This window comes from Pezoporus wallicus, unplaced genomic scaffold (genome assembly GCF_028554395.1).
Source record: "Pezoporus wallicus isolate ANWC-B61680 ecotype Strahan unplaced genomic scaffold, APGP_CSIRO_Pwel_v1 contig_8776, whole genome shotgun sequence".
Classification (NCBI taxonomy): domain Eukaryota; kingdom Metazoa; phylum Chordata; class Aves; order Psittaciformes; family Psittacidae; genus Pezoporus; species Pezoporus wallicus.
This window is the reverse complement of record NW_026639091.1, coordinates 1,053,234-1,068,015: the sequence shown is the minus strand read 5'-3', so window position 1 is coordinate 1,068,015 and position 14,782 is coordinate 1,053,234. Positions and strand designations below refer to the sequence as shown.

Below are 14,782 nucleotides of genomic sequence, written 5' to 3'. Positions count from 1 at the left end.
CAATGATATACAGGAGGAGCTGGGCAACCCCGTCCCGAGGCAGAGAGGACTGATCCAGAGTGGGCTAGATTGGAGAGGACCTTAAAGCTCATCCAGTTCCAACCCCTGCCATAGGCAGGGACACCTTCCACTAGAGCAGGTTGCTCCAAGCCCCTGTGTCCAACCTGGCCTTGAACACAGCCAGGGATGAGGCAGCCGCAGCTTCTCTGGGTAACCTGTTTAGGGCTGCAGCACCCTCACAGGGAAGAACTTCCTAATGTCTCATCTCAGTCTCCCCTCTGTCAGGTTAAAGCCATTCCCCTTTGTCCTGTCCCTACATCCCTTGTCCAAAGCTTCTCTCCAGGTTTCCTGTCGCCCCTTTAGGCACTGGAGCTGCTCTGAGTCTCCTCGGAGCCTTCTCTTCTCCAGGCTGACCCAGCACAGCTCTCTCAGCCTGGCTCCAGAGCAGAGCTGCTCCAGTTCCCCCCGGGGATCCTCATTGTCCCCTTTCTCTCCCACTAGCTGCCCCTGCGAGACCGCGGCTCCTCTGTAGAGTGGAAGGAGGGGGACACCCCTAGCAATCAATCAACTAATTAATTAATTCGGAGAGGCGCCGCGGTGGAGCTGGGGGTTGTCGGGGGTGCCGCAACCCTTGGGAGCTCAGCGGCTCCACCCCGCCAGGGGGCGCTGCCGTTCCCAGCGCCGCCGCTCTAGGTGCTACTCGCGGCGCTTCCGGGGGAAGGCGGCGGGGCCAAGGCGGCCGCAGGTGGGACGGGACGGGACGGAACGGAACGGAACGGAACGGAACGGGAAGGGTGAGCGAGGCCGGGGGGGGTCTGGGGGGTCCTGATGGTGTGTGGAGGGTGTGAGGGGCTGGGGGACAAGAGGGGAGGCTGGGGTTCGGGGGTCCAAGGGCTTGGCTGTGAGGTGGTGGCCCGGGGTGTCAGGGAGCAGCCCGATAAGGCGGGGTGCTCCGGGCTGGGCCGCAGGGTGTCCCGGAGTACAGGGGCCCGGTGGTATGCGGTGAAGCTGGGGTCTCAGGTTGGGAAGTGGCGGGGGTGGTGCCAGGCCCAAGCCTGCTTGTCCTCCCCTTAGGATGCATCGGTGGCCAGTGCTGCTGTTCCTGGCCTGGGTCTGCCTTCTTTTCTTTGCTGGCATCGGGCTCTTCATGAGCGGCTTCCTGCTGACCCGCATCGAGCTTGCCAGCAGCAGCTCCTGCTCTGACCCGCTCCTGCCGCCACCCTGGCAGAGACAGAGCCTCCCACCGGGCTCCTGCTGGGCACCCCAGCGCTTCTCCAAGGCCGTGCTTGTCATCATTGATGCCCTACGCTTCGAGTTTGCCCGCTTCAACCCAGCCAAAGCCAGCCCGCTGCCCTACGAGAACAAGCTGAGTTTCCTGCACCACCTCACAACCTCCCAGCCCCGCCATGCCCGTCTCTACCGCTTCCGAGCAGATCCCCCCACTGCCACCATGCAGCGCATCAAGGGCCTCACCACCGGGTCACTTCCCACTTTCATCGATGTGGGAAGCAACTTTGCCACCTATGCAATCCAGGAGGACAATCTGCTGGCACAGCTAGTGCAGAACGGTAGGTGAGCAGGAGCTGTGTCCCACGGGAACAGGGCAGATCACTGGCCAGTGCTCACACAGGACCTTTATTCCCCTCTCCTTTGAAGGAAGCTGCTCACAACACCTCCACCCTATCAGCTAACTCTTTAGCCCTACTCAGATGACAGTTATCATGTAGTCAGGGTTTCTCCATCTTGTAGTGAGAGTAGGAAGGAGTTAGGACCATGGCTTCATCATCTTCAAAGATGATGAGAAGGCAGGTGAAAGTGGCTGTGCTGATGGCGACTGCCACAAGGTCACCTCCACGAGCGGCTGCACTAAGCCAAGGGCAGTCGTGTCATGTTTGCATTCAGGTGAGCTGCACTACGAGGGAGGAGCTGGTGCCTATGAGGAGGCATGTGCTGTGGGGCTGTCCTTCAGGCACAAGCCGGCCTGGCTGGCTGCGTGTGGCTGTTGGGCAGCAACCTCATTGCATTTTCTGTGGTGTTTGGTGCTTAATGGAGCTGTAAAAGGCTTGTTAAGTTAGAACAATGGAACAGAGAGAAGGGAATGGGACACAGTGTTATCCCCAGAGATTTCCTTCCAGGGGTCAGAGTGACACAAATACTAGTGCTTGGGATGAGGTAACATGGCTGGGTTGTCCCCTACCCTGTGTGCAAGCGAGGAGGCCAAACTGAGCAAATCATTCAAGTTGAAAACCAGAGACAGACCTTGTTGTGCAAGAGCAGCAGCCTTGCAGGAAATAGTTCTTCTCCCAGGCCAGGGAGGCTGCGTGGAAATGTGGAGAGTTTGGTAGTGGCAGGCAGAGCAAGCAGAGCGAGGGCAGTGGGAAGGACCAGTGGTTTTGCCTTCTCTTTTTTTGTGTAGGAAAACCTACCACCGTAGTATTATAAGCTGGAGGCAGGGCTCATGGCTTCTGCTCACCCCCTGTCAGTGGTTATCTACTGCCTTGTGGTGTACAGGGGGCCTTGAGCAAGGGTTTGTCTGCTTCATGCTGAACCTTCCTAAGTGCTGTGTTAGGGTAAGCAGGTACTGTACTAACAGGCCTGCTTCCTGGCCTGTTCAACCCACTGGTCTTTCTGCTGGGGTGATGTGTCAGAGGTGGATTTGGTGCAAGTGGACTTGGTGTGGGGGGGCCTGTTAGGCTCAGAAACAGGGCTGGTTGCTGCCTCTATTCAAACTCATTTATCATCAGCCAGATGGTCATTTTAATTTTAGGTCACTTTTGAGTGTGTGTTGAAGAGGAGCCAGTGCTCCAGGCCCTGACCTGGATCTGCCCAGGCTCTTTGCAGTAGGTTGGATAACAGCATGACTTGGGTAAGCTCCCTGGTCTCATTAATTCCTTTATTGCTAACTCAGGAAGAAGAGTGGTCTTCATGGGTGACGACACTTGGGAAGGACTCTTCCCAGAGAAGTTTTTCCGCTCGTATTTCTTCCCTTCTTTTAACGTGAAGGATCTTCACACTGTGGATGATGGGATCCTGCAGCATCTGTATCCAACTGGTAAGCAGCTCTTTCCCCAAGTCCTGGTTAAGTGCTGTACCTGGGTCAGGGCAATCCCAAGCACAAATACAGGCTGAGTGGAGACTGGGTTGAGAGCAGTCCTGAGGAGAAGCACTTAGGGTGTTGGTTAACAAGAAGGTCACTACGACCTGGCAATGTGTGCCACGAAAACAGTCACAGGACTGGAGCACCTCTCCCATGAAGAAAGGCTAAGAGTGTTGGGGTTGCTCATCCTGGAGAAGAGAAGGCTTCAGGAAGACTTTGTAACAGTCTTCTAGTATCTAAAAGAGGCCGACAAGGAATCTGGAGAGGGGCTTTTGACAAGGGCAGGTAGTAACAGGACAAGGGGGAATGGCTTTAGCCTGACAGGGGAGATTGAGGTGAGGTGTTAGGACAAAGTTCTTACCTATGACAGTGGTGATGCCCTGGCGCAGTGTCCTGGGTTCAGCAGTAGCAGTCATTTTTCTCCTTCTTAGTAGCTGGTGCAGTGCTGTGGTTTTGAATTTCAGCGTGAGAGCAACACTGATAAGACCGATGTTTTTAGCTGTTACCCAGTAATGTTTACTCTGATCAAGGACTTTTCAGTCTATCATACTCTGCCAGGGAGGAGGGGCATGGGAAGCCAGGAGGCAGCAGAGACAGGGCCCCTGAGCCAAACTAGCCAAAGAGGTATTCCACACCACAGCACGTCATGCACAGTATACAAACTGGGGGCAATTAACTGGAAGAGCCAGATCACTGCTCGGTCAGGCTGAATATCGGTCGGCGGGTGGTGAGCGGTTGTATTCTCTTCCCTTGTTATTTCTCTTATTATTATTATTGGTGGTAGCAGTAGTGGTTTGTGCTATACCTTAGTTACTGGACTGTTCTTAACCTGTGGGATTTAGGTTCTTTCGATTCCCCTCCCCATCCCTCCAAGAGTGGGGGGAGGAAGAAGGGAAGGGGTGAGTGAACGACTGCGTGGTTCTGAGTTACCGGCTGGGCTTAAACCATGCCACACAGATTACCCAGAGAAGCTGTGGCTGCCCCATCCCTGGCAGTGTTCAAGGCCAGGTTGGACAGGGCTTGGAGCAACCTGCTCTAGTGGAAGCTGTCCCTGCCCACGGCAGGGGGTTGGAACTGGATGAGCTTTAAGGCCCCTTCCAACCCAAATCATTTTATGGTAATTTTTTCATTTATATGGGGGTCCTGCTGCAAGTTTAGGGTAGGGCTGATGATTTTTTCCTATTACAAAGTGGCACTGGGCAATCACACACTGCTGCCTGAGATTTATAGTACTCTAGCTGATAAGCCAGCTTTTCGGGCCTGTAAACTGTTCCTGTAAATACCTTTCCTCCATCTGAGTGAGGGTGCAGCTTGATGGGATGAGGTTAGGCATCTGCATCTGTCCTAGATACACACTGCCAAGATGAAGCAGGAGGAGCAGCTTAGCTTTGACATGTGGGTTGCCCAGGCAGGCACACAGTGCTCTGGGAAATGCAGCCAGGATGCTGGGGCACAGTACTGCTGTTAGCAGAGCATGGATAGCTCCTAGTCCTGTGAGGAAGGTGACATGTGAGGTTGGTTTGTGAATTTTAGGTGATTTCAGACTCCTCTCTGAGATTCTGGGACCCAGGGGAATGCTCTTTGCCTTCTCTATGTATGAATCTAAGTGAATGAAGGGTGCAGTGGCCTTTCTCAGAGGTGTCCTTGTGCTTTGTGGTTCTGTATTCATTGTTTGACTACAAATATGCTGGTTTTCATGTGTCAGAGCCCTGAAGCAGGAGTAACTTTCCTGGAGAGGCTGGAGTAACTTTCTAGCTATGAAGGGCGTTGGCTGGTGTTCTGCGTCCATATCCTGACTGGGATGCAGAGGGGCATGTTGATGAGTCCAACTTGAAGTATCTCCAGGCGAGGACTGGTGTTCTGGGTTCTCTTTTTTCTGAACATCCCTTTGGTTTAGCACAGTTTGTGGGTGTTTGAGTTAAGGGTGTTTCAATGTGACTTGGGCCATTCTGCTACTGCAGGATGGTGAATAAAACCCGTGGATACTGGGGCAGTGCTGGGCATTGAACTCCCTGCGGTATTGCTTGGCACCTGCAGACCAAGAGTGTGCCTCTTAAAACCTGCATCCATCTGCTTGAGAGCTGGGAGTGACAATGGCAGGAGGGGAAGAAATAGCAGTTTCCAGAGGCAACCAGAAAGCTCTGATGAGAGGATCCAAGCATAGAGCCTGTTCTGAACCCAAGGCTAGCATGTGATAAGGGTGCTCTTGTTCTGCAGTGGACAGTGGTGAATGGGACATGCTGATTGCTCACTTCCTCGGCGTGGACCACTGTGGACACAAACATGGGCCTGACCATCCTGAAATGGCAAAGAAGCTCACTCAGATGAATGAGATGCTCAGGTGATGGGTGCAGTGGTGCGGGGTTGCCAGCTGGCCTCTTCCTTCAAGCAGGCTGGTGGGGTCTTCCTAGGGGATTTATGGATGCAGAGTGCAACAGGGAATGCTTACTGTGACTCTTACAAGGAGAATGGCTTTGGCCAGTGGCAGCTGAAACCCCAGCTGTGGCGCAATCTTGGTTGCATAGACACGTGTTCATAAGAGGTTTGGTTTCAGAGGTAAGGCTGTATTCAGGCCTTGGAGCTTTGGTTCTCAACCAAACCATCAGGTGGTGGTGCAGCTGCAGTATGGCTGAGTCTCACTCCTTCAATTTCTGAAATGGAGACTGTCACATTGAGGCTGGCTATTGTTTGAGAATCAGCTGGAGAGCCCTGGCTTGGGAATGCTGCATTTACTCGCAGGCCCATGATCTGCACCTCTGTGGTCAGAGGGCAGAAATCCTGATCACACAGCCATGCCTCAGCTCAAAATGCTGCATCTGTCAACTCTGAGGACTGCTTTAATTTTTGATGTTACAAGGAGCAGTAACTTGCCCTTCTGCACCTGAGAGTGCATGCCTACAGCATACTTGAGGGACAAATCCCCCCTTTTTTCCTTAAAAGTAAGAGATTGCTCACACAACATGAAGCAATATATAGGACCCAAATAGAAGCAGCCTAAAGTTCATTCCTGTTGGGAATCCTTCTTTTGAGTTGTGTTTTGTCACAATCCCTGAAGGCACTGAGGAACCAGCCGCCGTTCACTGGGGCCGAAGCAAGATCAGTCCGCTTTGGCTCAGGGGTCTGCATTTCCAGTTTGGTTTTAAAGTATCTGTTGCCCTTGTACCTGGCTCAGTTACAGCTCTGCATCAGCACCTAGTTTTGCCCATGTCTTTTTGTGGACTTCACCTCTGTGGTGCAGGCAGATTTGGTGGGCATATGTCGTCTCTTATTTGGGCTCTTTGGGCCTGTGCCGAGGTAGGAGCTAACCTGCCTTATCCTGGTGACAGGTCCTTGGTGGATCACCTGGGGAATGACACCCTTCTTCTGGTGGCTGGGGACCATGGCATGACGGAGACCGGAGACCATGGTGGCGAGAGCGAGAAGGAAGTGAATGCAGCACTGTTTGTGTACAGCAGAACACCCCTATTTGCCGCTGGCCCTCCAGAGGTGAGAAGAAGCTGATGCTTAGTGGTCACTGCCTGAGGTGGCATCCGGGGTGAAAACTGCATCCTGGGGTTACAGAGCATAGTGGTTCTAGTGGGATTGTTTAGGTTGAGAGGAGTCTGTCACCTTACCTAGGAGAACAGTGGAAGAGCTGACAAAGGATGCAGGTGGGTAAAGGGTTTGGGACCTGTGTTCAGGCTCTGAGGGGTTTTGAGGTGAGGCCAGGTGAGCTGTTAGACAGCCAAGGCCATAGCCAGAGACTTCCCCTCCACAGGGCCCTTGGGGATTCCAGAGCTTCTGCCTGCCTCTGCGTTTTCCACTCCTGGCTTCCCCAGATTCCTCTCTGAAGAGGGGATTATCTTCCCTATCACCCTCCAGCCCAAGTGAAAAGCTGTGTTGCTGTGTGCTTCCTGAATTTCTGATTCCTCCCCTGTCTCTCCAGGAGCCCGAGGCCATTCCCCAGGTGAACCTGGTGCCCACTGTGGCCCTGCTGCTGGGTGTGCCCATCCCCTACAGTAACATAGGGGAGGTGATGGCTGAGATGTTCTCTGGGGACGGCGACACTATGTCTGCAGCCTTGCAGCAGCTCTCAGTCTATCATATCAACGCCAAGCAGGTACGCCCTACAGCAGGTCTCCCATTGAACCAGAGAGGGGAAGGAATGGTTGCTTAAGGCCAAACCTCTTCTGTTTGGTGGGGGTGGGGCAGTGACATGGTGTTACCTTTATGGAGAACTTATTTTGAAGAGTTACCTTTTTGCGGTGTTTTCTTCAGTAAAAAGTGGCACCATTTTCCAAACAGAAAAATGAGATACCCATTTAGTAAACCCATTGAGGTATACCCTTTTAGTGCTTGGTGGTCAGTGCAGTGGTGAGGAAAATACTGACAGTGAAAGTGGCATTCACTTCAGGATGAGGGTTGGTTTCCAGTACTAGGAGGTGGATTTGGTAACTGGGGAGGCTGGTGGAGAGGCTGGTTCCTCAAGGCTGAAGATGACTAGGGGCAAGTCTCATTAGTGGGGATTCAGAAGCATAAATGGGTGTTTTGATGCTGCTTCAGTTCTGGAGGAGAAACAGGGTTAGCTATTCTAGATCAGTAGCAAAAGGAGAACAGTAACTAAATACAAACCATGTAACGTGACAGTAAAGTGGGATAGGGAAAGAACAGTTAACAGCAAGCACAACAAAATACAGAACCCCAAAAGCTGAATGACAAAATTTGAGAGTGACTGTACCAGGTGTAAAAGAAGTCCAGGCAATGAAGCAGGCCACGTGCCAGGGAAAGCCGGAGCCTCCATGGAGGACGTGAGGGCTGTCTTGTGGCTCTCAGCATGCCTCGGAACCAGATTTGCCACACGTGTTACAGACCACATGTCAGCAAAGTGCCAGTGTGCCTTGGAAGGACTCCTGGATTGCAAGGAGCACAAGAATAACTCCTCCAGCCAGCTTCCCAGTGTGCCAGGTGTACACCACTGGTGCAAGTCAGTGAGAAGAGGATATGGCTGCTGATGGGAAGAAAGAAACGTTCAGCCTCTCTTCTATGTATTTATAGGTCAGCAGAGTGCTTTGTCATTTGGAGGTGATAGTTTATGTTACTGAGGATATTGATTATCATCAGGTATAAATTAATTGTTATCCAGTCTGCCTGCTTAAATACTTGCACTCATTTGAGGTTTCTGGCTCGATCGTGTTGGTGTTGAAGAAGATTTTGCATACCAGGGAGGTCATGCAGGCCTGCAAGAGAGCTGGTGCATACATTTGCCATTCATGGACAGGAACAGATTGATTCTGTCTGTGCTCCGAGGCAGCTGTAAGGCATGTGAAGACCTGGGTGCATTTTTAGGCTTGAGCAGATCTACTGTTATGCAGCTGGATGTTTGTAAGAACGCCCTGCCCTGGTAATGCCTTTGTAAGACTTTTTTTATGACTTTGGGGTCATAGCTGCCTTTACTGCTGTCTTCTTGAAAGGAGAAGGAAACAAAACAAACTTTCCTTAGACTATACTACAGTGTGTTAATGTGCCTGTATTGAAGAAGGGGGAACAGTTTGATTTGATCCACTATAAGCTCTTTAATTTGATATCTATCCTCAGCAAACAAAATAAGATCAACACTGAGTGCAGACTAATGGCTAGTAATGACGCAAAGTTTTGCGGGACCTATACAAAGACTGTGTAAAAGCCCTTGGTGATGCACAACGTTACCAGAGGTACACCTGCAAGTGAAGAACTGAGAGGAGCCAGTTTGGCTGTTGGCGTGGATACTTCAATTGAGAGGGATGTCACTTTGCCAGAGGGACTGTGTTCCTGCCAGTAATATCCTGGATATAGGTGACCACCTCTGGGTGATGCAGCTGGAGCTAGGTCTGTTCCTGCAGGGGACAGCATAGAGGGCCTGTTTCCATTCTGAAGGGGTCTGTGTAAGGCAGTGAATCCCATTCCCAGTGTCCTTGTCTAACCCTGTGTCCTCTCCCACAGGTGGACCGCTTCCTGCAGTCCTACTCACTGGTGGCTCAGGACCTGCCAGCAGAGCAGCTCCAGCACCTGCAGGAGCTGTTCTCTGGTGCTGTGGAGGAGCACACTCAGCTCTTGGACCAGGTGCAGGGGGCAACGCTGGTGCCTCCAGAGCTGGAGTCCAGGCTGGGAAGTCTCATCAGTCGCTTCCAGCTCTACCTGCGGGAGGCACGGGCTGTGTGCACCCAATCCTGGGCCCGCTTCAACTCCCTGCGTATGGTGGGGGGCTGCACCCTTATTGCTGCGTCCTGCTTGCTCTGCTACATGGCTGCAGAGCTGGCTGCATCATCAGACTCCTTTTACCGCAGCTGCCTCCTGTACCCACTGCTCTGGGGCCTTGTGGTGGCTGTTCTGCTTGGGCTGGCCCATGTGTTCACCCAGGAGGGGCCGGATCTCCTTCTGGTGTCCTCGTGCACAGCCGCTGCTTCTCAGATGGGATTTTTCTGGCACTGGTGGGGTCGGCATCCCAAGCGAGGCCTTTTGGTGGGCAGTCAGCCACCTTTGGCCAGCGTTGGTCTAAGGCAGAGGCTGCGAGCCTGGCTGGGGCTGGTATTCCCCATGGGCATTCTGCTCTTCCGCTGTGGAGCCATGTTCTCCGATAGCTTTGTCGTGGCCGAGGCCCGGGTGGCCCCATTCCTGCTGGCCTCTTTGGTGATGCTGCTAATAGGGAAGCTCCACTGGGATGGCCGCCTGACTGTACCAGAAGGCCCCAAGCAGCAGGTCCTTGGCTTTAGTTCTTACCGGCGAGAGATGTGGTACCTGCTGTGCCTTGTGGCCATGCTCCTGGTCTGCGTGCGCCTCTCTGGTTTCTTCCACCAGTGCCGAGAAGAAATTCCTCAGTGCCGGCCTTCTCTTTTCCTCTCCCCGCTTGCCAGCCTGAAAAATACACGGGCCAAGAACCTCTTCTACCTCCTGTGTGTGGCCTTGCTGGCCGGGCTGGTCTATGCAGTGCGGAGCTGGCTGCGACACTACGGCAACCTCAACAGCTCAGACCCCCTTGTGCTCTTTGTGCGCTGGGGTTTCCCACTGGTGGTCCTCTGCATTGCCTGCTACTGGGCAGTTGTCTCCAGCGCTGATGACTCTCTAGGTAAGCTGCAGGAGCTGGTGCAAGTGGCAGTTCTTGCCTTTCCATGGGCTGTCTATGGGCTAGCATCCGTGGGGCTGCTGCTCCTGTTGTGCAATCCGATGACAGTGTTTGCAAAGGACACATGGGAGTCGGCAGGATCCATCGTCACTCCATACCTGGGAGTTCCTAGCTCTGAAGTGGACTTCCTCCACGTCATCCCTCAGATCTACAAGAGGATGCAGGAGTCTCAGAAGAGCCGCCTGGAGCGGGGCAGCTGCAGGACCACTATCGCAGCATATGGGTTGGGCAGCGTGTATTCAGCAGCTCTGGTCATAGCACTCACCCTACTGGGCTTCCTTCTGATGCTTCTGCACAGTGAGCGGCTGAGTCTTGCCTTTCTGCTCCTCTTCCTGGAGGCCTTCGTGCTGCTGCACATCCACACGCGTGCCAGAGGCCTTGCTGGAGATGCTGGTGAGTCAGGGCTCAGTAGAGCATCCTCTGGGTATGAGAGCCGGGGCCTTACCTGCTGTGACTGTCTTATTTCCAGCAGGAGCAGCAGGGTCCAGTCTGCTCTTGGGGGGTGGTGTTACACTGATCCTCAGGGATCCTCCTAGCTGTATTGGAGCTGCTTCAATCCTCTAGCAGAGATGCATGCAGCAGGGACATAATGCAGGAAGAGGAGTTGTCCCTTGTGTCAGGGAAGGGGGCTCTATACCTATCCCTTCTCCCCAGAGTGCAAGCAGGCATCAAACCCCACTGTTGCTGACTGGTTCCAGCAGAGGGAAGCAGAGGCATGCGTGGCCATTCACTGTATCTGTGGTGGGAGTATTACTGGTTTCTGTCTTCAAAGGAGACAGCGTGGAAAAGGAACCTAGAAGAAAAGTCAATAGCTGTTTATTTTTGCTATGGATCTGTCTTGTTCCTCAGTGTTGATCTTTCTACCCCCTCCCTTTTTATTTTTTTTTTTGTCTCTCAGAGCCTTTTTCTGTGCCCTGGTATGCAGTCATCTCCTGGCTCCTTGCTGCTTCCCAGTTCTTCTATTCCACAGGCCACCAACCCGTCTTCCCAGCCATCCATTGGAATGCAGCTTTTGTGGGCTTCCACCTTGACCACAGCACCAACCTCCTGCCTGCTGTCCTGGTGGGCGCCAACACCTTTGCCTCCCATATCCTCTTTGCAGGTAAATCACTTTCTTCCTGGGCTGTTGAGCCTGAGCAGACATGGTTCACTGCTTTGCCTTGTCTGGAGGCCTGCAGGCTGAGCACGAGGCGATGAAGGCTCCAGCACCAGCTGAACAGCAGTATCTTCACTGTCCCCTTCTGGGGCCACAAAGATGCCCGTGGCCTGCAGCCTCCATGCAGTTATGCCTGAACAGCAAACTGGAGCTGGGGTATATGCTTCCTGCACGTCCAGGGCATGATGGCAGAGCCTAGACTGCTCCTTACCTCCTGGGCTTGAGTAACTTCATGTGCCTTTGTCCTTGAGGTAGTTGGCTGCCCTCTGCTCCTGCTTTGGCCCTTTGTGTGTGAGATGCCCAGCTTGCAGAAGAAGAAGCCCAAGAAGGAAGCCCGAGAGGGACTGCAGGAGGTGGAGGAGCACATGATGGAGATGAGGCTGCGGGAGTCCCCAGAGAAGTTCTCCACTGCTCTGCTGCAGCTGGGGCTGAAGTACCTCTTTGTCCTTGGGGCACAGGTATGGACAGAGGTGGGAAGGCTGCAGAGAAGGCTGTCTAACAGGAAATTGATGTGCTGTGGGAATTGTGGGGCACTCTGATGAGGGAAAGGGGTCAGGCAGGGCACAGACAGGCCTAAGGGTGACATGTCTGGTGGAAGGGCAGCTGCACAGGTCCTCTTTTCAACCATGCCGTTTGCTCTGTGCTTTGAGAAAGGCTCCAGCACAGAAGCCACAATGCAGATTAAGCTGCTTTTCATACCTGTCTGCTCAGAGGGGGAACATCTGTTCAGAAACTGCAGGGTTGTAATCCTGCTGCCTCTCTTCCCCACCATGCCTGTCTATTTTATACCAGCTCTGGTTTTCATTTGATCCTGTGCTGTGGTGATATGGGGGGCTAAACACCAGAAATCTAATCCTGTGAAAAAAAGCCAATAACTTTCTGGGGTTTAGCTCTTCAAATTATTTTCCTGTATGTCCAGACCAGACACAGTGCAGGGGAGGGGTCAAGCCCTGTAGCAGAGAGCAGGAGTGTTCTCTGAGTGAAATACTGGGTCAGGTTAGCTACAGTGAGTCCTCCTCTGTACTGTGTCAGTCTGGCCTCAGGAGGGCCTGCGTGTGCCTCAAACTGCTTCTGTTTCCTGACTTGAAGACACAATGGAAGGGAATTCTGTTTGGGATGCTTATTTCTGGTGTGCACAGTTTAGTAGAACCTTCAGATGTGAACAGAGGGCCCAGGAGGTCTCTCCAGGGTAATCTGTAATTTGTTTTTCATGATCTCCCCTACAGCTTCTGGCCTGTGTTTGTGCAGCTATGATTCTCAGGAGGCATCTCATGGTCTGGAAGGTCTTTGCCCCCAAGTAAGTCCCAGGAGTTGCTCTGATGCTGGGTTAGGTCTTCTATCCCTGATGTCTGGACTAGAGTTCATAGACAGTATGCTGGAAGAGACCCTGTGATCGGTCTTCTGACTCTTCCTGCCTAAGCAGAGGCTACAGGACTGTCCTTAACTAATTCCTGCTTCAAGTTCAGAAGCTGGACTTGAACTAGAGCCTGGAAATTTCTCTCCTTATCTTGATTTCCAAAGACATACAGAACCCACCTGGAAGCTAAGAATATTCAGGGCAGAGAGCCAAAGGCAGGGATACCAGACCAAAAATGGTAAACTCAGAAATGCTAAACTAGTAAACCTAATAGATTTGTGTTGGGTGGCCTTAACCTCTGAGGAATTAAGAAGCCCACCTGGGTGTTGTCCTGAATGGCCTCTAAATTAGAGTCATGCTTGGCTTACAGCTTGCAGGCAGCAATTGCTGGGGAGTGAATGTAATTCGTGTTTTAGGGGCTGGGGTTCTACCAGCCTCTCACTTTCAGGATAACCAGCCTGCTGGGAATGAGGGTAGCAGCCTGTCTTTGCAGGCACTTCAGCTGCCATACCCTTACTGCATCTGTTGTACCTGCAGGTTCCTCTTTGAGTCACTGGGCTTTGTGGTGAGCAGCATCTGCCTCTTGCTGGGGATCTCCCTGGTGATGCGTGTGGACTGTGCTGTCAGCACCTGGTTCAGCCAGATTCAGCTCAGGTAGCGTTGGAGATGTGGGGAACCCGACCTGCTCATCAGCCGAGGCTGTGGTTGTCTCCTTTCCTCCCTGGGGCTGGGAAGAATCCATGAGCCAGCAGGTATGAGTGCCTGCCGACAGCAGACAGGGTTTATCCCCAGCTCCCTGCCTCAGCGCTGCACAAAAGGACTGGAGCCAACTGTTGCCTGCTCGTCATGATGGTGTTTCTCAGCAGTGGAGGTCAGAGCTCTCTATGGGTGTTCGTTGGCAGCAGGAGGACTCTGCTGCAGGAGCCCAAGAAGTGCTTCTCTGGAGAAACACCAGTGGGGGGGTGGGGGGTCTTGCTGCTACTTTCCTGACAACTGTACCCATTGTGCAGCTTCAGTGGTCAGCAAGGTGTCACTGTGCCTGTGCAGAGACAGTGATTCATGGGAAAGGGGCCTGCTGACAAGGGGAGAGGAGGTTGGGAGGAGAAAGAAGGTTCTTCAGCCACTACTTCTCTTCACATGCTCAGTTTTCATGCTGGAAGCAAAGCGCACATGGTTACACATGCACAGAGTTCCTGGGGTCTCACTGACAGCTGCTCCTCTGTAAAGTGAGTTGGTTGCTCTGTAGTGAGGCCCCTCCTGCCCTACACTCACTCCCATTTTCCTTCCTCAGCCACAGGGAGGACACTCGGGAGTGCTCTGGGCTACCTCATACAGCCTGAAGCAGGCTTAGCTTGTTAGGGAGTGGTAGCCGGGAGAACTCTGTCCATGACCAAGGAACTCTGCACTTGTGGTCTCGGCCTCTTGGTGTCCCCATGGGCTAGGCTGTGCACCCACGGCTTCCGATGTCTTCCCGAGCTTGTGCTGCTGAATGCCAGTTGTTGATTGTGAACAATTAAGATGCAGTGACAGAACATTGGCTCATCCCCTTATTGGGTCTTGTCAGAAGGAAAGGGGAGTCTGGAGTAGTTGTCCCAATGGCAGGAGTGGCCTTGGCATGAGCTCCAGTGTCTGGTGCTTATCTCACTCTTGACCTCAGTGTTCTGCATGGGACTTCATGCCACAAGTGAGCTACCCCAAACCCACCCTTAGCTGCTCAGTGTGTATCTTCATGAGCAAAGACTGAAGACAGTGACCATGCTTTCTGGACACATCCCAGCTAAGTTCCCCCTGCAGTTTTGATGGGAGCTGGAAATCCTTACTGCCCTGAACCACTGTGTGACATTAATTGGTGCTATGAAAACTTCAGTCTCTTTTTGCTCTGGAAAGAGCTTAGTACTGCTTGCCTGGGATTCCTGTGCTAATTTTTGTTCTGATCCCATTTGGTTTTTAACTCTTGCACTGTCACTGCCCCTGTCTGAGTTCCTCACTGCAGACTGATAGCATAACTCCAGGCTCTTCCTGGAGTTACAGGTT

The 14,782-nt window shown here is 52.8% G+C and overlaps 1 protein-coding gene across 3 annotated transcripts; it reads left to right on the top strand.

The window, feature by feature from the left end:
• The first annotated feature begins 1,047 nt into the window (after nt 1-1,047).
• PIGO (phosphatidylinositol glycan anchor biosynthesis class O) lies at nt 1,048-14,658 on the top strand. Of its 3 annotated transcripts, XM_057413611.1 has the most exons (11): nt 1,048-1,568; nt 2,909-3,052; nt 5,315-5,438; nt 6,424-6,583; nt 7,023-7,196; nt 9,056-10,628; nt 11,134-11,337; nt 11,647-11,849; nt 12,618-12,688; nt 13,286-13,402; nt 13,654-14,658. In XM_057413611.1, exons 1-11 carry the CDS (start codon nt 1,076-1,078, stop codon nt 13,736-13,738), a joined length of 3,348 nt encoding a protein of 1,115 aa, XP_057269594.1. In that variant the 5' UTR covers nt 1,048-1,075; the 3' UTR covers nt 13,739-14,658. The 3 variants fall into 3 exon arrangements, with proteins under 3 accessions (XP_057269594.1, XP_057269595.1, XP_057269596.1); XM_057413612.1 differs by lacking the exons at nt 12,618-12,688; nt 13,286-13,402; nt 13,654-14,658 and adding an exon at nt 12,184-12,257; XM_057413613.1 differs by lacking the exons at nt 12,618-12,688; nt 13,286-13,402; nt 13,654-14,658 and having other exon boundaries at nt 11,643-11,823.
• Nucleotides 14,659-14,782: the final 124 nt, after the last annotated feature.

What these genes read in the sequence shown, in the direction of transcription:
- PIGO (XM_057413611.1), top strand. Translation starts at nt 1,076, where the DNA reads ATGCATCGGTGGCCAGTGCTGCTGTTCCTGGCCTGGGTCTGCCTTCTT. An exon ending in CAGATGAATGAGATGCTCAG is followed by an intron (nt 5,439 to 6,423) that starts GTGATGGGTGCA and finishes TCCTGGTGACAG; the next exon opens with GTCCTTGGTGGATCACCTGG. An exon ending in ATCATATCAACGCCAAGCAG is followed by an intron (nt 7,197 to 9,055) that starts GTACGCCCTACA and finishes CCTCTCCCACAG; the next exon opens with GTGGACCGCTTCCTGCAGTC.